General features: G+C 50.4%; 10 protein-coding genes across 10 annotated transcripts; 7 read left to right on the forward strand and 3 right to left on the reverse strand.

The window, feature by feature from the left end:
- Positions 1-329: 329 nt before the first annotated feature.
- TrAtP1_008798 (uncharacterized protein) lies at positions 330-1,943 on the forward strand (the record flags this gene model as incomplete). The annotated part of the gene is made up of 1 exon (XM_014087023.2): positions 330-1,943. The coding sequence occupies one exon, from the start codon at positions 330-332 to the stop codon at positions 1,941-1,943; it is 1,614 nt and encodes a 537-aa protein (XP_013942498.2).
- Positions 1,944-2,100: 157 nt separating this feature from the next.
- TrAtP1_008799 (uncharacterized protein) lies at positions 2,101-2,703 on the forward strand (the record flags this gene model as incomplete). Its single annotated transcript, XM_066114056.1, has 1 exon — positions 2,101-2,703. One exon carries the CDS (start codon positions 2,101-2,103, stop codon positions 2,701-2,703), a length of 603 nt encoding a protein of 200 aa, XP_065970149.1.
- Positions 2,704-5,372: 2,669 nt separating this feature from the next.
- TrAtP1_008800 (uncharacterized protein) lies at positions 5,373-7,463 on the forward strand. The gene has a single exon (XM_066114057.1). The coding sequence runs from the start codon at positions 5,527-5,529 to the stop codon at positions 7,036-7,038; it is 1,512 nt and encodes a 503-aa protein (XP_065970150.1). The 5' UTR covers positions 5,373-5,526; the 3' UTR covers positions 7,039-7,463.
- Positions 7,464-7,624: 161 nt separating this feature from the next.
- TrAtP1_008801 (uncharacterized protein) lies at positions 7,625-9,065 on the forward strand. Its single transcript, XM_014087025.2, has one exon. The coding sequence runs from the start codon at positions 7,730-7,732 to the stop codon at positions 8,888-8,890; it is 1,161 nt and encodes a 386-aa protein (XP_013942500.1). The 5' UTR covers positions 7,625-7,729; the 3' UTR covers positions 8,891-9,065.
- A 22-nt stretch (positions 9,066-9,087) lies between these two features.
- Positions 9,088-10,564, forward strand: TrAtP1_008802 (uncharacterized protein). Its single transcript, XM_014087026.2, has one exon. The coding sequence runs from the start codon at positions 9,426-9,428 to the stop codon at positions 10,215-10,217; it is 792 nt and encodes a 263-aa protein (XP_013942501.1). The 5' UTR covers positions 9,088-9,425; the 3' UTR covers positions 10,218-10,564.
- A 366-nt stretch (positions 10,565-10,930) lies between these two features.
- TrAtP1_008803 (uncharacterized protein) lies at positions 10,931-11,938 on the forward strand (the record flags this gene model as incomplete). Its single annotated transcript, XM_014087027.2, has 3 exons — positions 10,931-11,369; positions 11,463-11,815; positions 11,876-11,938. 3 exons carry the CDS (start codon positions 10,931-10,933, stop codon positions 11,936-11,938), a joined length of 855 nt encoding a protein of 284 aa, XP_013942502.2.
- Positions 11,939-12,142: 204 nt separating this feature from the next.
- TrAtP1_008804 (uncharacterized protein) lies at positions 12,143-13,763 on the reverse strand (the record flags this gene model as incomplete). The annotated part of the gene is made up of 3 exons (XM_014087028.2): positions 12,143-12,620; positions 12,712-13,658; positions 13,746-13,763. The coding sequence occupies 3 exons, from the start codon at positions 13,761-13,763 to the stop codon at positions 12,143-12,145; spliced, it is 1,443 nt and encodes a 480-aa protein (XP_013942503.1).
- Positions 13,764-15,914: 2,151 nt separating this feature from the next.
- Positions 15,915-18,665, reverse strand: TrAtP1_008805 (uncharacterized protein). Its single transcript, XM_014087029.2, has one exon. The coding sequence runs from the start codon at positions 18,508-18,510 to the stop codon at positions 16,060-16,062; it is 2,451 nt and encodes an 816-aa protein (XP_013942504.1). The 5' UTR covers positions 18,511-18,665; the 3' UTR covers positions 15,915-16,059.
- Positions 18,666-19,503: 838 nt separating this feature from the next.
- Positions 19,504-20,889, forward strand: TrAtP1_008806 (uncharacterized protein). The gene is made up of 2 exons (XM_014086456.2): positions 19,504-19,684; positions 19,751-20,889. The coding sequence occupies exons 1-2, from the start codon at positions 19,633-19,635 to the stop codon at positions 20,602-20,604; spliced, it is 906 nt and encodes a 301-aa protein (XP_013941931.1). The 5' UTR covers positions 19,504-19,632; the 3' UTR covers positions 20,605-20,889.
- Positions 20,890-21,025: 136 nt separating this feature from the next.
- Positions 21,026-23,747, reverse strand: TrAtP1_008807 (uncharacterized protein). The gene is made up of 2 exons (XM_014087030.2): positions 23,399-23,747; positions 21,026-23,335 (listed from the first exon to the last, which is right to left on the reverse strand). Exons 1-2 carry the CDS (start codon positions 23,549-23,551, stop codon positions 21,239-21,241), a joined length of 2,250 nt encoding a protein of 749 aa, XP_013942505.2. The 5' UTR covers positions 23,552-23,747; the 3' UTR covers positions 21,026-21,238.
- Positions 23,748-24,192: the final 445 nt, after the last annotated feature.

Genomic DNA, 24,192 nt, shown 5'->3' on the forward strand with positions numbered 1-24,192 from the left:
AAATTATTTGTGGTCTTTGTTAATTTTGGCGTCTGGGTGTGTAATTCAGAGCTTGCTCTTCCCAGATTGGCTGGGAGGATTATGCTAGTACCGGGGCTTATCTCTGTGAGCCACTGGGTGCTTGGCTTATCGATAGCCTGATATGGCACTCCCTTCGTAGACCAAGATACGTACCTACCTGCACTGCACGACTTTAATGTCAAGGCACGCTTTAGTTGGTTGCTACCGTTCAGCTGCCTCGCACGGCTGAGCCAGGCCTTTATTCAACCGTGATACCTTCTGTCATGGGCCAGCGTTCCTCTCCATAATCCTCGTAATATCGACGCGCGATGTCATCGTCCAGGAATCCCGGCGACGCTCCTCGGATGGAGTCCAAATTCCAAAAAACCACCAAGCCGTCCGTGTTCGAGAAGCAAAAGGCCGAAGCCGAAGCCAAGCGCAAGCGAGAAGCTGCAGAGACCGCGGCCGTCTACGAAGATTTTGTCAAGAGCTTCGATCACGATGGCGACGAAGACGGAGAACGCAATGCCGCGCCGCAGAACAACCGCCGACCTGGATTTGGCACTCTTGGGGGTCCGCCGCCGCCGCCCTCTGGACCCGGGGGAGCCTCGCGACGGCATTTTGGCACATCGTCGGGGATGAAGAGCGGGCCGGGGAGCTTGGGGATGCCGCCCATGCCGTTTGCTAAGAAGCGCTCGTTCAAGGATTTCTCCAAGGAGCCGGAGGGCAGGGCGACGCTAAAGTTTGAGGATCAGAGCGACGACGAGGAGATGGTTGATCGCGCTGAGGAAAAGGCCATAGCTAGGCCGACTCTACGGCTGTCGAATCTTCCTCCGGGGATATCACCCGCAACAATCAAGTCGCTACTACCTACCAATCTTACGGTCGAGCATGTCAAGATACAGCCTCCAGCTGGCCCGGGAGGAACCGAGAGAAAATGCACGGTTGCCATTGTGACGCTGTCCAAAGAGACACCCGCCACTGACATGGATGCTGCAGTAAGCGCGCTGCAGAATAGGTACATGGGATACGGCTACTATCTATCCCTCCACCGTCATCTTTCCTCAGCTGTCAGCAACTCTGCACTGTCGGGCTTGGCTTCTTCTACTTCGGCATCTCAGCCTTTTGGAGCCAAACCGGTGGAACAAGAGTCTGCGGGTGGCCATGGCGATCACTCGCGCCATGGATTCCAAAGAGGATTCGCTCCGCCAACTTCATACTCCCATGGACCTGGATCTGTAAATCGGTCTTCGCTATTACATGTGCCAGTCAAACCACCTTCAGACATTCGAATGATTCGGATGATCAACAAGGTCATTGAAGGTGTCCTTGAGCACGGCCCTGATTTTGAAGCCTTACTTATGTCACGCGCTTCAGTGCAACGAGAAGAAAAATGGGCGTGGATATGGGATGCAAGGAGTCAAGGCGGTGTTTGGTATCGATGGATGCTTTGGGGAGTGATTACTGGATCACATCTACAGCAGAAGAAAAAGGGCAGATTCATTCCGCTCTTTGAAGGAGGCCATGCGTGGAAAACACCCGAAACAGGTCTTCGTTTCGAATACACCACCAAGCTGGATGAGTTCGTCTCAGACTCGGAGTATGATTCTTCAGAGGATGAGGACTTTGATGGAGATGCGAACCGAGAGGGTGGTCCGACTGGTGACGAGGGCAAGGCGTTTCTCAACCCACTGGAAAAGGCCAAACTGGTGCATCTTCTGTCTCGCTTGCCTACTTCCATTGGAAAAGTGCGCAAGGGGGATATCGCACGGGTAACGGCTTTTGCAATTACGCATGTTAGTCGTGGTGCTGACGAAGTTGTGGACTTGATTGTCTCCAATGTTGAACAGCCTCTAGCCTTGGCCATTACCAATGCCGAGAAGGGCAAAGATGGCAAGGGGGGAGCAACAAGCAGCAGGAGCAGAAGAAAGCACGGCAAATGAAAATACGGATGCAAGCGCAGCGACTTTGGTTGGCCTATACGTGGTCAGCGATATCTTGTCATCGTCCTCTACGAGCAGCGTTCGACACGCGTGGCGTTACCGGCAACTCCTCGAGACGGCTCTGCGCAACAGAAAGGTTTTTGAACGTCTGGGACTGATGGCGGAAAAGCAGGGCTGGGGTCGAATGCGTGCAGAAAAGTGGAAGCGAAGTGTTACTCTTGTTCTGAACTTGTGGGAAGGGTGGTGTGTCTTTCCGGTAGAGAGCCATGCAATGTTTGTAAGCGCATTTGAGAACCCGCCATCTCTGAAAGCACAAGACAAGCTGGATGAATCTGCCAAGAAGGGCAAATGGAAGGTCGTCGAAGCCAATTCTATAACTGCAACGTCTGAGGATGCTGCTGCTGCTGATACCTCGGCTAAGGAGGGCGATGCAGTTGGAGAGCCGATACGAGAAGAGGAAGAAGCAATAGGAGAGCCTATAGAAGAAGACGATCTTGACGGCGAGCCCCTCGCGGAGGATGATCTGGATGGAGAGCCAATTGAGGATGATGACGATGTAGATGGTGAACCAATGGACGAGGACGAGGATGAAGATGAAGTCAAGGGCGGCGATCCTGAGCAACAAGGGACCGACGATACTAAGGCTACTACGAATACAACAAACGACACAGAAACGCTTCCAGCGGGCCGTGGCCAGCCCAAGAGACGAATGCGAGCGGCCGATATGTTTGCCGATTCTGATAACTCAGATGGGAATTAGTTTGGGTCAGCCTAGCAGCGACATTTGCTTTAATTTTTGGGATGGCGTGGAGTCCGAGTTTCGAGATATACAACCCAAGGCACTACAATTACATGCGGAGTACCTACATGATACAGAGTAATGAAGTACATAATATGATATAGAACATTTCAACAAATTAAGAAGAGAGCAGGACATGATACGGCATTAGCGGAGTTATGAGTAACTACAGCCCCTCACGCCTGTGTTTATGATGACTGATATTTTCTCTTTTTCTTTTCCCTTGCAGAACGGATAGCCTATTCAGCGCTTCTTTTGTTGATCAATACCCGCTCTCTGCCTTATACTAGAGCTTATTAGGAATGGATGCGTTGAAGCTGGGAATAACGGAGTAAGTGAATACCCACGGAATAAAGATAAATCGTGAAATAGCCGTCGCGATTCAGCATTAGTAATAACGATAAAAAGGCACAGGGCAGAGAACGATCTTGTCCCCGACGGGGAGCCACGCGCGCGCCTAGGGTCAGTTGAGTAGAAAGAAGGCACATGGAGTTTTGAGCCACAAAGTGCCGAGTGGCATTACTAGATATAGATAGTAGACCAAAAGACCGGCCCTTTTGGCAAGGCGGGCGCTGGCCAGACAGCCAATAAAAACTTGCTCATCAAGGTGCGGGACGGACGAACGTTTGGGCATGGCATGGATTAGAAGAGTTGGAAAAAAGAGAAAGTGTCTGTGTGGTGGTGAGATTGTCCCCCCGTCCGAGCTTTACTTTAACTGGGCAATACGGGCTGATGGGCAAGATGTGAGCGATTCAGTTCACTGCGACTCTGTTCCTTTTTTTTTTTTCTTCTACGGCTGCCCGATGCATGTCCCGCATGCATGTTTGACACCAGGTCCTTCCTTCCGGGAGAAATGTTTAGAGTCGCACGGCTCCGAAAGTCAGTTTTTTTCGGGGCTCGGAGGCGGGATTGGATGGGGCTGGTGTCGGCGACGACGGGAGTGTCTTGCGTGGTATTTTGGAATTTGTAGGGCCGAGGATGGCAGGCGAGTGACCCTTTTTTTTTTTTTTTTCTTCTTGCTTGTTCAGGTAGAGAGAAAGAGTGTGCGAGAGAGAGAGATTGTTGGCTGCGGGATGTTACCTCGGATGACATGCAATCTACAGGTACTACAAAAGGTACTGCACTGCATTGCTGCTTCTGACCGTGTCGATTGATTGCGCCATCCGGAAAGGCCTGGGGCCGGCGATGGCATTGACTAATTTCTACCTGTATGTAAGGGCTGGGCGTTCCGCTAATATGTAAGATGCAAAGCTGCGAAGCTGGACACCTATTTCCTTTGCTCTTGGCTTTCCGGCATAACTGGCTTATTCAATCCATGCCATTATTAGATCAATGGTAAGTAGCTGGGGAGGGGCTCAAGATTTGTGGCACAATAAGGCATGGTGCCATTGTCGGCGGTTACGGCGCGTGGCGTGGATGGCGCTGTGTGAGGCCAAGGTGAGGGTGGCTTGACAATGTCCAAGTTCTGCTCTGCGTCGATCCTGTACGGTACGATAATGTAGGAGTGTTGGAGGCATCAAGTCGAGGTCAGACGCCGGAAGCAGCCACGTTCACTTTGCCCTGATGGTCTGTTCAATTCAACGACACCTCGTGGCCGCGGAATGGCCAAAATGTTTCGTTTGATGCTGGAATGTTTCACTGCCCCTTGCTAGCGCGCACAGGCTTCTGTAAATCGCGGTCGCTAGCAGTGGGTGCTCACTAATGCCGTCCGCTATTAGAGCAGCTGCTAGGCTCCCCTGCCCTTGGCTGGACTGCTGCCCCCGCACGCGGCAATGCGAAAATGAAACAAAAGTCACAGGCTCCTAGGCCCGCTAAGCCCTCTGCGCAGCTTTGACGCCGCCGTAGTAAGAAGGGTCCTTTTTTTTTCTCTTTCCAAGTCAAGGGATTCGGCTAACCGGGGTGACTCTTCAACTTTGCTCTCTACATCCTCTTTTTCGAAGTTTGAACGATTGGATCTTCTCCCCCGAAGCCATCAGAGACAACGGGTTTCAGTCGCTTAAGATGAATTGCTAGAAAGCGACAGTCTCTCCGCAACCAGCTTTGGATCTTGTACCGACCGGCTTTTGCTCGCTCTTTTTTGCGCTCCTCAAATCGCCGACCCAAGTGCTGCTTATCTTGCTCCTCCAGCCTCGACTTGGCAGTCGTTGGTTGAAATCGAAGAAAAAAGGATCCTACTCCCCTTGGCCCTGCATCGAATCTCTCCTCTCCCTTTGGCCCCCGCCAATCGCTTGAACCAACCGCTGGAAGGTGATTGTCGTATTTCAGTTTCAGCCCTCTCTACCGCGACGCCGAGCTGAAACACCCTCTTGGACGGGCGGAGCAATTAGTCTTCCCCCCCCTCTCTCTCTCGATCTACTACTGTTCCCAATCAATTCGAATCTTTCATGCTGCTTTGATTTCTTTGGCGTCTTGCGACTTACTCACGGCTTATTCTTACTGCTGCCAATTTATTTCAAAAGTGCTTGCTGCAGCGCGCTATTGCGATATCTACGGGATCCTATCCGACGCCGGGTGCGATCGGATACGTCGCCGCTGGTGCTGCGCTTGGCAATTGGCTGACGTGCACGTCTTTCTGAGATTCAATCCTTTACTCCAACACACAACTCCAAAACACTCCCAAAATGCCTTTAATAAATGGCGTGAAGATGGCCTGGTAAGTGCCCTGCTTCGACTCAACGTCCCATCGACAACGTCTGCCCTTTGTTCGTCGCTGACTGTCATTGTAGCGAGCCGTGCATCCGCGGCCATCGCTCCACGAAATGCACTCACGCCAATGAACGGCTCATGGTCCCCGTGCGCAAGCCGGGACGGCCGTTGAGCTCGTGTCCGCACCCTGCTTCAAAGTCGTGCACATGTGCTGCGCTCATGGCTGCCATCCCGAAGAGCCACAAGTGTCCCTGCGGCACCGCGGAGGAGGCAGCTGGCCGTAAGGCGGCCGCCGAGACGGCAGACCGGGAGCCGTCGAATGGAATGGTGACGCCCCCGAGCCCGGCACCAAAGGGAACCTCAGCTACACCGGCATACCGCGTACAAAAGGCCAATTCGAAGAATGGACCGGCTAAAAAGCAGATCGACCCCGCCAGCCTCGAAAGAATGGACGTCAACCAGTTGAACATACTCTCTTCCCCAGAACTGAAATCGCCAGTATCGCCGACCAATGGCAACATGCCCACGACGCCCATCACGGCCTTCCCCAGCTACGGAATGATGGGCTTTATCCCCAACGGCAACGCCTTTAACCCCAACCCAGCCATGTTTCCACTCTATCAGCAACTGGCATCGGCAAATCCAGCGGCTGGCCCCGCCGCGACCAAACCCATGGCACCCAATGGCCATGCCCTCGTGAATGGACACGCTGTCGTCGCAGCCAAGAGCTGCTGCGGCCCTGCGAAACCGACCTTGGCGCAGCCGAATGAACAACATGCACCTAAAGCGAACGGAACAAATGGCGTTGAAAAGCAGCCCAAGAGCTGCTGCTCATCCAAGGCAGAGAAATCAGAGACGAAGCCTCAAGAACGCATGCCTGCATCAGCAATAGCTCCTCAGGCCAACGGCATGGTGATGCCGCAGTTTACTAATGTGCCGATGGGTATGCCAAATGGCCTGTATCCTTACTTTGCCCAGCCTGCCATATTCGCGTACCCACCACAATACGGTTCCTATATGCAACCACTTCAGCCAGATCAGTGGAGACAGCTGATGACGGCACTGAGCTTTGGACAGCAGCAGCAACCAACAAACGGACAGCAGAATATTCCGTACAGCGCACCCGCTCCGGTACCCGCCGTACCCGCCCCATCGCAGCAATACCCGCAGACCAGCAACTCAGAAGCAGATTCTACATGGACGGCTCACCATTGCGGCTGCGGGGATGGTTGTCAGTGTATTGGCTGTGCCACACACCCGTATAACACAGCAACGCAAAATTACGTTCGATCTGCCTGGAACAGTATGGCGGAGGATTCGCCCAAGCGCCACAGACATTCCGATAGCGTCAGTACCCCCAGTATCAACGGCAGCTACGAGATGCCTACACCCTCGGGCCAATCGCCGATTGGCGGCTCGACACCTGTCATGGCCAAGATGGAAGAGACCGCCTCACCTTCAACGGCACACACGCCATCAGATGCCACCTCGACCCTCGGCGAAGAAATGACGTTGTCGGCAAATGACTTTTTCTTTGTTAGCTATCCGTTTGGCGACATTTGCGAGGGAGAGATGGCAAATTGTCCTTGTGGCGATGGTTGCCAGTGTATTGGCTGTGCCATACACGTCACTGTCCAACACGGCCCTTGAATCACGCAAACTCTTGAAAAAAAAAAAAAAAACCATAATTGAAGATCAAAGCCACAAGACCAGAGACGGTTTAATAACAAACGACGGTGCAAAGAACGACGATATACGAACTGATGGTACAGGGAACGGAAACGACGAGTCAAGAGACGATACAATATCGATCCAGGGCCGGAAAGACGATTGGATGGGGAAATTATATGAATAAAGAGGCTCTGCCGAGAACTGAAAAGTTCCTCGGACGTATTATAATTCTGCTTTTTGCTTATATAGATACCCGGCATGGTGGGAATAGTTCATAGAAGGCGGCCTTTAGAAGCACCTTGAGCGATGTGTGGCGGTCATCGCAGATGTTTACGCAAACGTTTTAACTCTCATCTCTCATGTTTATACAAACGAGATTACTTCTCATGAAACTTATTTGTATGATGTCTTTGTTCCCAGCGTGATGATGAATGTTTGTAGAGGTAATCGATTGACTGTCTATTTAGCAGGCAAAAGGATTAGACGTCGGAATTGCGGGGCGCACTGTGTCTAGTCTCTAGATCTCATGCCTGGACCTTACTGTAACTCCCACATCGTCTATTCATATCTTAGATCGCTGTTGGCTGAGATTCGTTGTCACAAGCCAAAAGGTTGACAGCCTTTCTTTCTTATTTTATTGTTTGAGGAACGCTACACGGGCATAATCAAAATGCCTCAACACTACAGAGAAGCCCAGAATTCAGCACGCGTCGGACATGATTCTCACGCACGCTCATCTCATCAAGAAGGCAGCTCGCGACGCCGTCGTGACGACAGATCCCTATCGCCAGACCGAAGCGGGCGCAGATACCCAGAGGATCGCAAGAGAAGAGCGTCACCGTCTGGACGAAGAGAAAGGGAGTCTAAAAGGCAGCGCTCATCCGAGAGGCATCGCCATCATCACCAGCATGGCTCATCGTCGAGTCGCGTCGAGAAGCGCGTGGCTGCGGAATTGCCCTATGGGGCGAGGCACCTTTCAAAGGATGATTTGAAAGGGTTTGAGCCGCTGTTTGCCGAGTATTTGGATTTGCAGAAACAGAAGAATATTGAAGAGATGGATGAGCGGGAGGTCAGGGGGCGGTGGAAGAGCTTTGTGGGTAAATGGAATCGGGGCGAGCTGGCGGAAGGATGGTATGATCCTGAGATGTTTCAGCGTATACTTGAGCGTGGTCCGCCGCCGCAGAGGGAGCCGCAACAGCAACAGCAACAGCAACAGCAGCAGCATCGTCGACAACAATCAGATTCATCTGATGAAGAGCCGCCTGAAGCAAGGTATCTGGATCGCAATGGTAGCGAGGATGAGAACGAGGATGAGGATATGGACTATGGCCCTGTGCTTCCCGGAGCAGCGCCCGGTGATCGTCGAGCCGGCGCCACAATCCCAAACAAGCAGGATCTCACTCTCCGCGACGAACTTGCCGAGGAATCTCGCGAGGCCGACCGGGAAGACCTCCGCACCGCGCGCAAAGCAGACCGCAAGCTCCAAAAGGAGCGGCTCGAAGAGTTGGTTCCCCGCGCCGAGGCGGGCACTCGCGAGCGCAAGCTGGAGAAGCGCCAGGAGGTCAACGACAAGATGCGGCAGTTCCGGGACAAGAGCCCTGGAGGGGAGGTGCGCGATAGCGAGCTGATGGGAGGAGGCGACAGCTTGGAGGAGTATAAGCAGGCGAAAGAGAAGGAGCAGAGACGCAAGTCGGAGAGGGAGATTCGGCGGGAGGAGATTGAGAGGGCCAAGAGGGAGGAGATTGAGGAGAAGAGGAGGGCGTGGCAGGAGAGGGAGGATAAGACGGTGAGTATGCTGAGGGAGTTGGCCAGACAGCGGTTTGGCTCTTGATGCGACTTGATGCTCTTTTATGGTAATTTGGTTGCGATGACTTGAGTTTTGGCATCGTATTTACCTCTCTTTTTTTTTGCATTTACTATCTCATCGAACTTGGATATGGCATCGCAAGGGATATAAAGACATTGATTAATTAACACGAGCCTCTGAATATGATTTCTTTATCGCGACTTTTTCTTTTTTTTACATCATCGATTGCCCCTATGTTGGCTTTGGAGTCTCGAGATGGAGTTTCACACTGTGAGGCCCACTAGTACTGCGAAAAAAATTGGAATGATGGGCTTGGATCTAGCAAATCTAAAGACTGATGAGCATCATTTTGCAAGCTGTGGCATTCTAAAAATTGATACTGGGTCATTTTGAATAGGTCATGCGAAGAGTTTCATGACTATTTGAAAAAAGAGGAAACATTTCCGATTCCTGGCATTACAGCGACAGACTTTGGCTGTTTCTGAGAGTTTCACCCAAACTTGCTCTCAAGGTCTTATAATTCCCGGCCAGCACAAAGCTTTCCAATCCAAATCACAACATGGAAGAGGACGACAACTATGGCACCGGTGGCCTGATGGAAGATCCCGAAGACTACTACCCCTCAACCCCTCCTCCCACGCAGCAAATCTTCACCCTGGGAAGCGGCAAGCAGGTTGTCCTGAACCTGGTCGGCCACAGCCCTACAGAGGCTCACCACTTATGGAACGGCGCAAAGATCATCGCAGACTACTTTGAAGAGGGCCCCTCGCGGGTACGGAACAAGACGGTGCTGGAGCTCGGGGCTGCGTCGGGGCTGCCTTCGCTTGTGGCGGGCATCTACGGCGCCAAGAAGGTTGTCATGACGGATTTCCCTGATCCGGATATTGTCATGAACATGCAGAAGAATATCGATGCGTGTGATGAGACTACCGAGCCGAGGGGCCATATTGCAAAGACTGTTGATGCGGTTGGCTTTGTCTGGGGCGGAGATGCCGTGCCTCTCATTGCTCGTCTTGAAGGCGATTCAAATCAAGAGGAAGCGCGGTTTGACGTTTTGATTCTCGCTGATTTGCTTTTCCGGCACTCGGAGCATGGCGCTCTGGTCAAGACTATCAGGGAGACGATGAGGTCCTCGCGGGACAGCGCGGCATATGTCTTTTTCACTTCTTACAGGCCTTGGAAGAAGGATTTGGACATGGGCTTTTTCGACGTGGCGCGGGAGGCGGGCTTTGAGGTGGAGCAGGTGCTGGAGAAGAAGCTGGAGAAGCCGCTGTTTGAGAATGACCCGGGCGATTTGGATGTGCAGAAGACGGTCAAGGGGTTTATTGTGCGGTGGCCGGAGAGTGTATGATGGGGGCTGATGAAGAAGACTTGCATTTTATATATTGGAGGGGGTTTTAAAATAGCGAACTTGGGACTTTGCTTGTTGAAAATTGAATGGTATTTGGGGGGGGGATTTAGAGTCTGTTTTGAAGTGTTCTTTGTTCTTCTTTGATATCAACTTGGTGAGAACTGTTTATATGGTTGTTTGGAGGTTGAGCTATACCTGGCTAGGAGTGAAACCGCATGCAAGGAAATAATTGATTAGGGAAATAGAGTTGAAGAAAGCTCTGCCTTGTTAGTGGGTAATTCATTATTTGTGATCAGTAATGCTCATGACAACAGCTTCGTTGATTTGCCTATAATACTATTCAGTACGACAACGTTGGCGCCGCTATAAACACGGGGGCGCTTAAGCAAATCCTACCCGACGCTATAACTTGAGCCTTGGGATCCTTCACGAGCCTAAACCCCGTTAAGCCCATCTCTTCTCCGCAAAGCCTTCAGCAGGGAACCAAGTTCGGGAAAGCTACATGTAGTAAGGCAGCAGATGAAGGAATTGGGAGAATGATGTGACCAATCAGGCTGCCTTTTGTGACTGGCGTGGTTGGTCAGGATGCCAGTCCTCGCATGTGAATGAAGACGCGCAACTATTCCTGCTCTTCGTGACTGTACCTTTCTTTTTCACAAACAGATACTGAAAATTTCATTGCCTGCTTCTTCAACTTGTGGGATTCCTATGAAATGGCCAAAGAGCGCACAATCCTCATCACCGGCTGCTCTGCCCACGGCCTCGGCGCCGTCCTCGCCCTCACCCTCGCCAGGCAAGGCCACCACGTCTTTGCGACGGCGCGCGATACGTCCAAGATCCCCTCTGAGCTGAGCAGCCTGGCCAACGTTTCGGTGCTTCGCCTTGATGTTTCATCTGCAGAGTCCGTGGCGGAGGCTTCGAAGGTGGTTGAAGATGCCGGCCGCGGTCTCGATGTGTTGGTGAATAATGCGGGATTCGGATATACGATGCCGATCCTAGACATTGATATTGACAAGGCGCAGGATTTGTATAATGCAAATGTCTGGGGGACGGTGAGGACTGTGCAGGCGTTTGCGGGACTGTTGGTTAAGAGTAAGGGCCGGGTTGTGAATGTGAGCTCTGTAGGGGCAGTTGTCAATACGCCCTGGATCGGTAAGCTTCTTCTTGTTTTCATATCCTCTGTCACTTTATACCTGGAATATCATTTTGGAAATGGAGGAGGTCACTAAATTCGGACTTTGGCAGGAACATATGCCTCTTCCAAAGCCGCCGTCAACGCCATCTCCGAAACCCTCCGGCTGGAGCTCTCTCCATTCGGCGTGAGTGTCGTGACCATCATGCTGGGCACCGTCGCTACGCCTTTCCATGCTAATGAGCCAACTCCCGAACTTCCTGCTACCTCGTACTACTCCGCCATTGTCGACACCATCACCAAGTGGGCCAAGGGCCAGACGGGCCCTAAAGGCGGACCAGTGCAGGATGTTGTCGACTCCATGATCCCAGACATTGTAGCAGAAGGTCGTAATGGCGTGGTTTGGAGAGGGGCAAACAGTACTGCTGTCTGGTTTGGATCGCGATGGCTGCCGGGGAGGATGCTGGTGAGTTGAACTTTTCACTTTCTAATTGAATGCCAGTAGAAGCTAACATCATTCTCTTAGGATGGGGCAATGTCTATGGGGCAAGGACTAGCTGAGCTGACACAGAATTTTGCTAAATCTTGAAGCAGAGATGAAGACATATGATACAAGGGAAGTAAGGAGAGTGTAGTGTTGATATCTATCTAAATATCCAGGGACGGGCCATGTACAATTTCTACCGCTCATGTTAGAGGAGTTCTATGATGCTATTCATTAATCGTACAATTTACTATAGCCGCTATGGCAACCTGCTCACACTTTAGTGTTTCTTAATACATGTCTTCATCCTCAAGCCGGAAGCTTGAACGCTCCCGTGACACGATGTGTAAACACGCCCTTCGGATCAACCCTTTCACGGACTTTCTTTAACCTCTCTATACTCTCTTTCCCATAACTAGCAATCGGATCCTGCCACGGCGCTGCGTAGTTTACATACACAAACGGATCATACTCACCAAGCTCTTTTGCTCTTGTTTCAATGTCCACAAGCATCTTGCGTGCTGTCTTCTCAACCTTGGCGTCATCTGCCTCGTCCGTCCACATGGCCGTTAAGAGAGTGATAACTAGGGGCTTGTTCCTATCCGAGAGGCCCAGGCTGTTGGTTGTGTCTGCTTTCTTGTAGAATATTGTAGGTAGAGGCTCGAGAGAGATGGACCATACAATGTTGGCGACATCTTCAACGATGGAGATGCTCTTCTTCCAGCAAGAGAAGACGGTTTTCAGCACGTCCAAATTGGGGCCGTGGGTGGTTTGAAGACTGAATTGGCTGTTGGTTATGACATGTCAGCAAATCGAACTTGGCTTACACAGAGCTTTTGATACACAGGGACTGAGGAGAATCAAATGCTAATACTTACCGTAGGCCATATGGAGAGTAGACCGCCTGCTCCCTAGAAATCTCCCCCATGCCAGCCAGCCGCATCGTGCTCATCACATTGGGAATTTGAAGCAACGGCTCGAAAACAGGCAAGCTCTCCGCGGGCTTGGTATACTCGACGCTATTGACAATGCCGGCGCCTCGTCCCGCCCCAAAGCCAAAACTGGTGATGAGGCTGGCGTATTCGTCATAGTCTTCAGCTGAAGCAAAATCCTGAAATGCCTTGAGGTTGTCGTCGATAGTGTCGAGATTGTGGAAGAGAGACCCGCCCCAGATTTGGCCCTGCTCGAAAGCAGCAAAGTCGAAGCGTGTTACCACGCCAAAGTTGTTAGTTCCGCCTCTCAACGCAACAAGAAGGTCTTGGTTCTCCTTGTCGTTGGCATTCACGATGGATCCATCCGCCAACACCACCTGGAAGTTGGTGACGGTGTCGCAGGTCCAGCCAAACCGGGGCGAAAAGTACGAGATGCCTCCTCCGAGAGTCAAGCCGCCGACGCCTACCGGGGCGGACCGGCAGCCGGCGACGGAAAGGCCGATTGCGTCTAGCTCATCGTAGACTTGCCCCCATTTTGCGCCGGGGCCGATCGATACCGTCTTCCGATCCTCGCTCACTTGGATGGAGTTGAGGCAGCTCAGGTCGATGGTTACGCCGTCATCTACATTTGCGGACCCGGCATCGACAGCATGGCCGCCGGATCGAATAGCGAGCCGGATTGGGTTGCCATCCTGGTCTTCAGCACTGGATAGAAGGCGAACTGTCTCAGCAACATCTTCCGAACTTTTGGGGGAGATGACGACTATGGGTCGGAGCTGAGACTGTTGCTGCGCAAAGTACGAAGCATTGGAAGAGGCATAGCCGTCGGACCCTGGATGAAAGACCTTTTCGGGCCCGAGCGTTGACAGCAGCGTTGAAAGCAACGTTTGAATCTGGCGATTGTATTCATGCGTTAGGTGTCTGGTTGCAGCGGAGGGTGGAGAAGGGGGGGACATGGCTGCTATAATGCGCCCACTTACATGATGAGACTCTGCCATGTTAAGACTTGTTGGTTTACAAAAGGGCTTAAAGAAACAAAAGAAAATCTACCAAGTGGCGACTTGCAAATCGGGAATTAGTGGAAACTCCCTAGATTCTCAAAGATAGGCCGTCCAGCGAGGAGAGATGCGGGCCTGCTACAGTAATAAAGAGAGCCATTCTTGAAACAGGCTACCTCTCGGAGACTCGGATGTGGGGAGAAGATGGTATAATTATGTTGGGCATTCGATACATGCACAAACTGGCTAAGAACCTGGAACGATAAGACAATAGCCCATGTTAAGCGAGGTGACGGTGACACATGGGTCGAGGGATGTGGGAACAGTCTCAATTAAAAGGAACACTTTCCATGTCTCCGGGTGTCTCCCATCCGCGGAGTTTGTTGTCCGCATCGTGATTATGTGACCTGTTTATCCTCCACAAGGAAAAGCGCTCTGGGCATATATATCCATATAATGAGACAAAAAAAAAAAAGAGAGAGAGATCCCATAGCAGGCTATAACAAGTCCAAGAGTTGCGCGCATTTGTTGAGCATTTGCCCCTAGCAAATAGCGGCCCGATCCATCGTTCCATCTGTGATCCCCACAGTGGGAGAGCTGAAAACCACTGCGGAATAGTATCGCGCCAGTTTCCCGGAAAGAAATAGCAGTGAATTCGGAATGTTGGCACGAAACAGAAAAGTAATTGAAACCCGTAACTATTATAACTTTTTTTTTTTTTTTTTTTAGAAAAAGCAGGAAATAAGAAGAACAAAAAGAAAAAAGAAGCTTTTCCGTCCAGCTCCGAATCATCAGACGCGATGAAAAATCTAGTAATTGCTCTCGCTTGTTGCTGCTTTGCCATAGACAATCTCATCGAGAGGTACGGCGACGCCTTCAGTTGTTGCAACCATGGGTTCTCAAAACACAGGCTTTTGAAAGCATCTCAAATCTGAGGGCTCCTCGAAGACGATGACTCAAGTAGCACTTTTGCATATGCCTTGATCCGGACTCCCATTCAGCCCTTTTGCAAATCTCTCATGATGAGCTTCCACAATGTTTTATACTTTCTTAATCGGTTCGAATTGTCGTCATAGCAAGTTGAGTGTCTCATATTCGTGATTACAATCCGAGATTGCATGTCGTCCAAGGTTTTCACCATATTAGGCAAGTCAAGCCATTCGCCAGACATGATGGCCGCCATATCATTCCATTCATGCGGCTGCCCTGTGAGATGGTAAATTGTGTCTCGTACTTGGTCGAAATCTATATCTGCGATTGATTCGGTATCGAAGGACTCCCCCATCGCAGTTGGCTTTTTCCAATACTCTTCTTCATTCCGGATGGCCGGCTGCAGCAAATCAAGTAGTGCCTTGGCGCTTCGTTGACTTGGGCCATCCTATTCAATTCATAGAATACGGTTTGCCATTCGCGGCATTTCATAGGCGGTGCAGTCCCTAAATATTTCATGATGGGTGCGGCTAAAAGAGACTCTCCTCATCCACCTTACCCTCCCTGCTAGCTCTGGGTGTCATCTCAAAAGATGAGTTTGCGAATTCTTCTTCCGTCAGTCTGCCTTCTGTAGCGGTGATGAGTCCTTGCTGGTTGATATAGAGGCTGTGATCCTCTTTCATAGTGATGATACCGTCTGTAATGAGTGAATTCAAATATTGGCGTTGACGGTGTAGAAAAGTTCGTTTCTCAGCTGAATCCTTTGTATCTAACGGACTATTGTGAGTTGATGAGATAATTGGAGATTCTTTCGACAAGGGATGGATCATCCATGTCGTCTGGAAAGAAAGAAGAACACAAATAGAGGTAAAGTGAAAGAATAACGGATAAGGGGTTTTAATTTAGTAGAGAATAACTTCTGAGGGTAAAAGAAGAGTAGTTGAGAAGGCGAGCTTTGAGGAACATAATATCACTAAAGTGGGAGCTCGCAGGAGGTGTCAAGGAAATAAGAAGAGGCGGAGCAGTAGAAGAAAAAAAAGTAAACAAAAGGAGGAGAAAACGCACTGACGCTCGATTATTGAACGAGTGTAGGCTCATCAGCTTCGCTCAAGATAGAGTCTACCATGCCAGAGATACAAACAGCACCTCGCAATCTTGGCTGTCAATCAAGTCACTTTCGCAGAGTTACTAGCCACAACAGCTCAAAATGACCACACCGCCATCCAAATGGACTATCTCTTTGTAGTTGCATCCTCGTATGATGTGGATGTTATATCTCGCCTACATATATCACGAACTCAATCTATAGTGGCTTAACGTGTCAGTTCGACTCATTTCTTTCCAAATATATTACATTTCATCATCTCTACTGAACCACAATTGCACCGTTCCACTCCTTGACGGGAATCCTCCTTAGTAACTCCTGATTCGTGAAACACCTATCCAGGTCTACTTCCGGAATAATCAACTGCAGACTTCCAACCCTTTCCCACCGTGCTTCAAACGAATCAGACTCAACCCTCTGCAGCGTCAAGAATCTTGCCCTTCCATGCTCCGCGCGGGGTCTCTGAGCCGTAAAGATGAGCACACTGACAAGTTCACCGGTGTAGTGTTTCTGAGTCCACTCCTCCTCGGTGATGGAGATGGACATGCTGACAAACGCCAGCCTGCCGGCGATGCGATACCATTTCTTGTCCCACTCCTGTCTTTCGGCCTGGTATCGGCGCTTCTCGCCTGCTCGGCCCGCTAAGCGCCTCCATTCCCAGCTCCCCTTGATTTCGTGCCGGACCGAATATCTCAAAACGAGGGGCTTGCGTATCTCCAACAGCATGGGTACCTTTTCTTCTAACAAATCTGCCGAATAGAGATTCAGTAGTCGTAGGCATACCGGCTCGCAAGCGCATCTCAGATACAGATCTGCTGCCCACACCAAATGAACTTGAAGTGGCTCGGCTGTGATCAAATCTCCCATGAAGACGCTGTGCTCGTCTGACGGCGGTGCTCGCCACGATACGGTGCCCTGCCATCCTGCCCAAGTCCAGGACGGTAGATGCGTCCTGCGTTCGCATGGCTCTGCGATAAACATCTGGTGCTCATCGCCGCTGCGGTGATACCATGAGCAGACTGAGAGGGCGAATGTGATGTGAGCACCCGTGAGGTCAACCAGTATATCGTCTATCCACATTGGGATACCGAGGTATATGCGCAATCTCTTGTCTCTGAACATGCCGACGATGCCAAGAAAGGCCTTTAGAGAATCTCCGCCATGACTTAGCTTTCTTGCTGAAAAGGCTCGAATGTGATCGTCTAGGGCCCGCAGCTGTGTATTCATAGACCCTTCATCTTGGGCGGGAAAGCCGTACTCCAACCTGTGCTCATCGGTTTGTATAACATCTCTGTAATACTTTTCTGAAAATTCACCACCAGATGACTCGCTTTTGAAGATGCCACCCAGCATGTAGTCCTCCATATGCTGCCCCTGTGGCGTCGGAGGGGAGATTTCTCTCCTGCGCAAATCGGCGGCGTTAGGATTCTCAACAGGAGTGTGGTTTTTATGGACCAACTCCAAGGGTATCTGGAGAGACTCTTGCGCTGCCATACATCGACACTCCCAATAGGCTTGATTTTCAGTAAACACCAGGCGCCTGTTCGACAAGACCCCTTCTTGGTATGTCCACCCCCTTGTCCAATATTCAGAGGCTAGAATCTCTTGACGGGGATCTTGAAGCGCAGAAACTAGCAAACTGCCGTCCTCTAACAAAATCTTTGGCTGCTTCTTTCGAGGGGTCGATCGAACACCTGGAAGGCCATCGCTAGCTCCTGACCCAGACGCCGAAACAATGGTGAGCTCAGCATACTCGTATATCGTAGTCATTCGAGAGATGAGATAGTCTTTCTCTACCGGGTCGGATTGGTTGATACACAGTCGATCAACCCACAGGTATCGTAATCCTAACCGACGTGACACATCAACGGCGTCAAGGACAGTAGCCGGCCAATCCACCAAGTCCTCTTGTCGCTGGCCCCAGACATAACTAAGCGCGACGTATTCAACCCCCCAAGGCATCGAAACCACGGTCGGAGGGTCTTGTTCACAATCAATTACACGAAATCCCTTTGTGATTGTATCGCCCTTGGTTGGACGGCAGCACGAGCTCAAGTGCCGCTTTTGGCAGAAGGAGAACCAGTCTTGGACAATGGCAAAATCGATTTTGCCATTGAGTTGCCTTGCTTCCAGCAGCGGCGGCTTCTCTTCGTGGGCCGTGTCGGGCTGTAGGAGATAGATGGGCCCAACAGCCGGAATATCCTTGTCAAGCCAGTGTTCATCATGGCCCGACTGCGGTATTGACGGTATATCCGGCACAACGCTCATCCATACTGTATCCCGGGTGTGGTGCCAAGCATGGCTCATCTTCAGTCCTGATAGACCAAACATCCAGCTTTCGCTGCTGCAAAAGGCAAGAAGTTTATAATTCTCATGGCGTCTATTCGCTTGTATTCTCATAGACCAGAAGAAACGGCAAAGAGGGCATGTCGCATTTCTTGACAAGCGCTTTCCGAACGAGTGCGCAAAAAAGGCATCTCCGTAGAATAGAGGACCGCCAGTGCGGCTATGGAATAGTTTGGAGGGGCGCTTGACGATGCCGTTTCTGGCTCGTTTGAAGGCATCGGAGGCTTTGACGAAGCTGGTGTTGATGTCGAGAAGCTTGCAATCTTGGCAAAGCTCATTTGCATGTCGGCCATTGGCTTTGAGGCGCTTATTTCCGTTTCCTGGTTCGGGGCCTTTATCGTCTTCGCGCGGCCTTTTATAGTCCATATTGTATTCTCTCTTATAATTCTTTTCGTTGAATGCGCTGCAGAAAAAGGGAAAGAGGAAAAGTAGAAGTATACATCCAAGTCATGAAACAACTGGCGGATGTCCGCGCATAATATTCCAGCGCTTCTTGTACAGCCTCAGCTGAGATGCCATTGCGATAGTGGTGTGGGAGGCCCGCGACTCGAGAACGGCCTGTGAGGCTTACAAGGCGTTCTTGAGCATATTTGCAGGGGTGTTGGATCCAGGCAGCGGCCGCTATAAAGGCCATTTTGTTTCGCAAAGCGCTTAAAATAAACTCGCGGCAATTATTTTAATCATTCAGACAGATGCTTTGATTGAAGACAAGAGTTGTTGTTTCTTGCCATCTTCAAGTGGTGGAGCGAGATTGACATTTCCGCCTAGTCTTTGTCTTATCATGCATCGTGTATTCTGTATACAGCTTCAGACTCCAACCCAAAGCCCGGGAGAATGCCTTAGTCAACTAGAAAGTAGTAGAGTAGTTGCATGTGACCATTGTTTTATTAGCATAATCATACCTCCTGATCGTGCAGTAACTGATAGAACAAACCCATCTTCACCAGATTGTCGACACCTAACTATTTAATCTCGGTCTCAGGAAATGGCTTTAATCTATCCAGAGGACCCTGACCTCCCGATCTATCTAGCGGCCCTTTATCCATCTAGATCTACCTAGCCGGCCCTGATTAATCTAATTTACTTTTGAGTCTATACGAATAAGCAGCTTCTTTTTCTTCTCCTGGAAATGCCGTCCCTCTCCACGCTGCTACATAAACGCCCCAAAAGCCGGTGATTGGCGCGAGTGCTGCCGACGGATAAAGTTGTCCATCGTGGAACAACTGCCTCGCCAATCCTATCCGCTCCAATGACGACATTTGCAGCGGAGCAATTCTATGGAGAAATCCATCGTGCGGAAACATGGCGCCGCGGGGCATTGATCTTTGGTGGGGGATTTTTCTGGACATATATTCGGCCTGGGTAAAATGGAACGCTGCCTAATCTCGACTTATATGCATTTGATGTATTTTAACCTCTCATAAACCTTTTCTCTTGGTTGTTCTACTCTTTAATAGACAAGCATAGTATTTTATTGTAATCACCACCATGGCTCGACCATATGAAGGCAAACTCGCAATCGTTACTGGTGCCTCACGAGGTTCGTATTTAGCCGCCACTAACATGGACTCATCGGACACAATCTGCTAACACGCAAGAAACAAAGGCATTGGAGCTGGAGTAGCCAAGCGGCTCGCAGCCAAAGGCAGCAACGTTCTCGTTACTTTTACTTCAGAATCATCCAAAGATCTGGCACAGGAGATTGTCCAAGAACTCAAAACAAAGCACAATGTCCACAGCCAGTCTATCCAGACGGATCTCACCCAAGCAACCAACGCAGCAACCGTCATTCTCGAGGCCGCGAAAAGCCTCTTCCACAGCTACAACCCCCAGGGGAAATTCCAAGTCGACATCCTCATCAACAATGCCGGCGTCTCGTCAAACCAGCACATGAACGACCCCAAAAAGGGCGCCATTACCGAAGCCGAGTTCACGCGAGTCTACGCCGTCAACGTGCTGGCACCGCTGCTCCTAACGCAGACCGTGGCGCCATATCTGCCTACAGACCGCTCAGGCCGCATCGTCAACGTCTCCAGCGTCTCATCCTCTATTGGCTACATCGGCCAATCTGTCTACGCGGGCAGCAAAGGCGCCCTCGAAGTCATGACCCGGACATGGGCCCGCGAACTCTCGGAGCGAGCAACCGTCAACTCAGTCAACCCTGGACCTGTTTGGGGCGACATGTACGCTGAAGCAGGCCCGGCATTCTGGTCTACGAACCAGCCATTCGTGGATGTGGCTCCGCTGACGGCCTACAATGGCGAGGCCAACGTGCTGGAGCAAGTGGGACAAGATGCCGACAAGTTTGACAAGCTCGTGCGAGGAGGTATGGGTGGACGACGGCCCGGTTTTGTTGATGAGATTGCTGGGACGATTGACATGTTGTGCACGGAGGAGAGTGGATGGACGACGGGGAGCGTGGTTTGCGCAAACGGGGGAATGAGGATGAACCTGGCATAGATTAAACATCAAATCAAATGATGCTGATGCTGGTTTATTTACTTGTGGTGTATAATAGATAATGGAATCAAGCTGCTACTTCGTTTAGACCCGAATGATATTTTACCGCGGGCATTCATTGCTGTTTACAAACTCTGATGGAGGCTGCAATGAGATTAGCCTTTCTGCATAGTTTGAGCAGCATGCAGGAATCACTGTACTTAAAACCTCATTACGGATCGCGAATATTGTAGCCATCAAGCTAGCTTTTGGAGTACATAGGCTGAAAACAAATGTTTGAAAGCTATAGATAGTACCATAGCAATGCTCCTTACTTCGTCTACGTATCTCTCGCCAAGCTCCCTTGGACTCGATGCATTCAAGATTATTCTGACCACCAGATTCATATCAGGTCCTCTCAAAAATGGCAAAGGAGAGCACGTCAGTTGTGATTGCTTTTATTACTACTAGTAGCTAAAAATTTCTGGGTATGTACTCAATTTCCTGCAGCGAAGATACAATTTTTTTCATTTCCCTCCCCTCAGCTCCCAAAATCTTGGTAGATCAATAGTCCATACATGTAATCCCACATTCTCTGCTCACCGATGAGCCGAGTAAACAACTTTCTGCCAACGTTACCTCTGAAGATGCCAAATCAAATCTTAAAATCCTGCTCGAATCCTTGTTCGGCACCGGAAATGGCAGTGAAGACCTCTCTGCCCAAAGCCACGAGTGCAGAAGCAGCGCCTTCATTTTGAACTTCTCTTAGGCATTCGGCGGCGTACATTGCTGCGTGAACCACGCAGTCATGCTGAATTGCAGACTTCCGATCGATTGTTGCTTTTTTACCTCGAATGTTGACAAAGTAGCCCATATCGCGAAGAATATCCAGGGAATTGGCGAGTAGTTTTTGAGGGTTCAAGGACGCAGTTTGGATGCTCCAAATGTTGATATCCCAGCAGTCAAATCGGGGAAGACGCTCATAATACGCCTTGGGATACGTCTCTCGCATTTCTTCTAAAAGCTTCTTGGCTCTGGCCCTCTTTGCAGCCGAAAAGCTCCAATTGTTCAAATTCTTTATACCATTCTCGGACAGGAACGAGTTGATTTCCTTGCGAAGTCGAGCGCGCTTGACGATGGTGGCCTTGGGAACTTTTGCTTCTGCGCGGCAGAGGTCGCAATCGCACTTGAAGCCATAATGATTCTCTACAACCTCCTGCCGCTTGTCAAAGGGCTTGTCTTGGGGAACATATTGCATGAGGATTTCTCCTCCGACTGGAATCTCTCGCAGGGCGCGGACAATCATCATGTCGCCAATGAAAGCGCGAGTCGCATTAGGGAGACACGAATGATTCGCGTACGAAGCCTGCAGCCAAATGCCCGTGCTGTCGTTGAAGCCTAAATTCCTCGCCTTGGGCTGCTTCTTGTCCCTGGATTTGACTCTGGGGCAGCCAAAGCCATTGAGCTCTGCAATAGATTGCACTCGGAACGTGTCCACGGCAACTCTTCCATCGACCACCTTGAGTTCCTTTTCGTTGCCAAACTTGCCTCCATCGAAAAGGTCAATATACTTATTTGCAAGTGTTGGGTTCCAAATCATCTTATCAACAGTCCCTTGAAGACGTAGGGAATCAGTTCCGATAGAAATTCGATTGGTGTTGATGTTGAAAAGAACCGAAATGTCCTCGCCGTCATCATGTGCTACGTAGAAAGCTTTCTCTACAAAAACGACGTCACCTGGCTTCAACGTCTCCGTAGCAAAGAGTCCGCGACCACGGCTCCCTGCTTGAGCAACTTTGACGCGTCTGAGAAATGAGGCGTGGTCGAGTAAATAATGCTGCTTGGTAACAGACCTAGCCATCAGAGAGAAATCAAAATTTCCATTCTCCTGTTCCGAGATACGCTTCAGCGTCCGAGAAAGTTCATTTCGAGATTCTCTGTGGCTCCCATCGAGTTCAAGTGCTTGGCCAAAGAGTTGTTTTGCTTGGGCAAAGTCTTGCATCTCATAGGCGGCTTTGCCTGCTCGATAAAGGGCTTTGATATTCAGACTTTTGGCAGCTTCCGATATATCTTCAGCCGAGTTCATAGAAGCCATTGCGTCTTTGATGGCCAGCTCGTAGCGACCAAGGCGCAAGTTTGCCGCAGCACGATTCCGGCACAGATCTCGCCGAAGATCACCGTCATCTTCATCCAAGCCACAAGCGTCCAGGGCATCGGAATAGGTTTCAACCGCCTCCTGGAAATCGCCTCCCATGAACATAAGATTGGCTTCCTCCTTCAGGCGAATTGCTGACTGGCCTATCTGCTTTATGCGGGCGTCGAACCGGCGAGGAATGATGCTATTGCCGGGCTTGAGCAGCACAAAGTCGGTGGGATGATCGACTCGTACAATGACGCCACCATCAGCAGAACATTTGTAGTATGGCTCTTTGATCGCCACTACAGCGCCTTGAGGAAGGACTGCGTCGGGCTCAGTAGTCGGAAGCAGGTTATAGATGGCAAGGCGATTTACTTCTCCGAGCTCATCCTCGACCGCGTTCTGGATGGAGGCCAGATAGTGTGGGTTACAAAACGCTCTGACGATGAGAACACGGCCGCGATGCTGCGTTTCAAGCGTAAGATCGCGAAAGTGTATCGGTACGAGGCTGGAGAGAGGCAAAGTACAGGGCGGGTACGCTGCGCCTATGAAGCAACTGCGAAAGTTGTGTCGCTCATCAGGCAGCATCAAGCTACGCATGCCATCTTCCAATGCCTAAAAAAGATCAATATATGCATATTTTTTCCAACAAAAGGGTAGCCTGAAGGGGCGCCATACCAACATAAAAAACTCTTGCTGAAGAACACTCCGGGAGCGCTTCATTGAAGCGGGAGGCTTCTGTCCTTTGTAGGCCTGAGCTCTTTTGAGCTGTGACTTTTGTTGCTCTAAATGAGCAAAGAATTTTTCCATGTCCCCACCGTTTGTTTCCATGGCAAAGTCAGACGCCGAGAGATGTTGGCGGTTATCAAAGACACAAAGAGCGTAGGAATATAATGAGTTTGCGAGTAATCTGATGATCAATTTGTGTTGGTTTGCTCGGATGGAATAAGAGGATTGAGCACAATAATATACGATGCATAAGAGTTTTTTTCCACTGACGAAGTGAATGGATAGGGACGAGCTTGAGAATTTTTGCTGAGGGAAAAGCGAGGCTGCATGTCGCGGGTTCGTTTGTGTAACTGCAGGTTGTAGGCCTCCCTCATGTGCCTGATGCTTATTGGCTTGATGCACTCCATGTGACTTGACCGACCACCTGGCATTCACTCATTCGCGGGCGCAGAAAAGTAGTAACCCTTGGGTTGGCACCTAAAGTTGTCTAACTTAATTCTGCTCTTTACAGTTGTTGGTAGCTGATATTGCAAAGCTGCTCTGTGTCCCCTGACGCCTTTCTGGATGCTAGACAAAGAGATGCTGCTTTGCCACTGCTCAACATTGCTGCATCTAAAGACTTGTTTTTCATTTGACTTTTTGAAAAGAGTGATGTAGGAGCAGGAAATGGAGAAAATAGATAGAAAATTGTGATCCAACGCACCACTTCTATTACCCAGCGGCTCAATCGTGGCTGCTGTCGC

Source organism: Trichoderma atroviride, chromosome 4 (assembly GCF_020647795.1).
Source record: "Trichoderma atroviride chromosome 4, complete sequence".
Classification (NCBI taxonomy): Eukaryota; Fungi; Ascomycota; class Sordariomycetes; order Hypocreales; family Hypocreaceae; genus Trichoderma; species Trichoderma atroviride.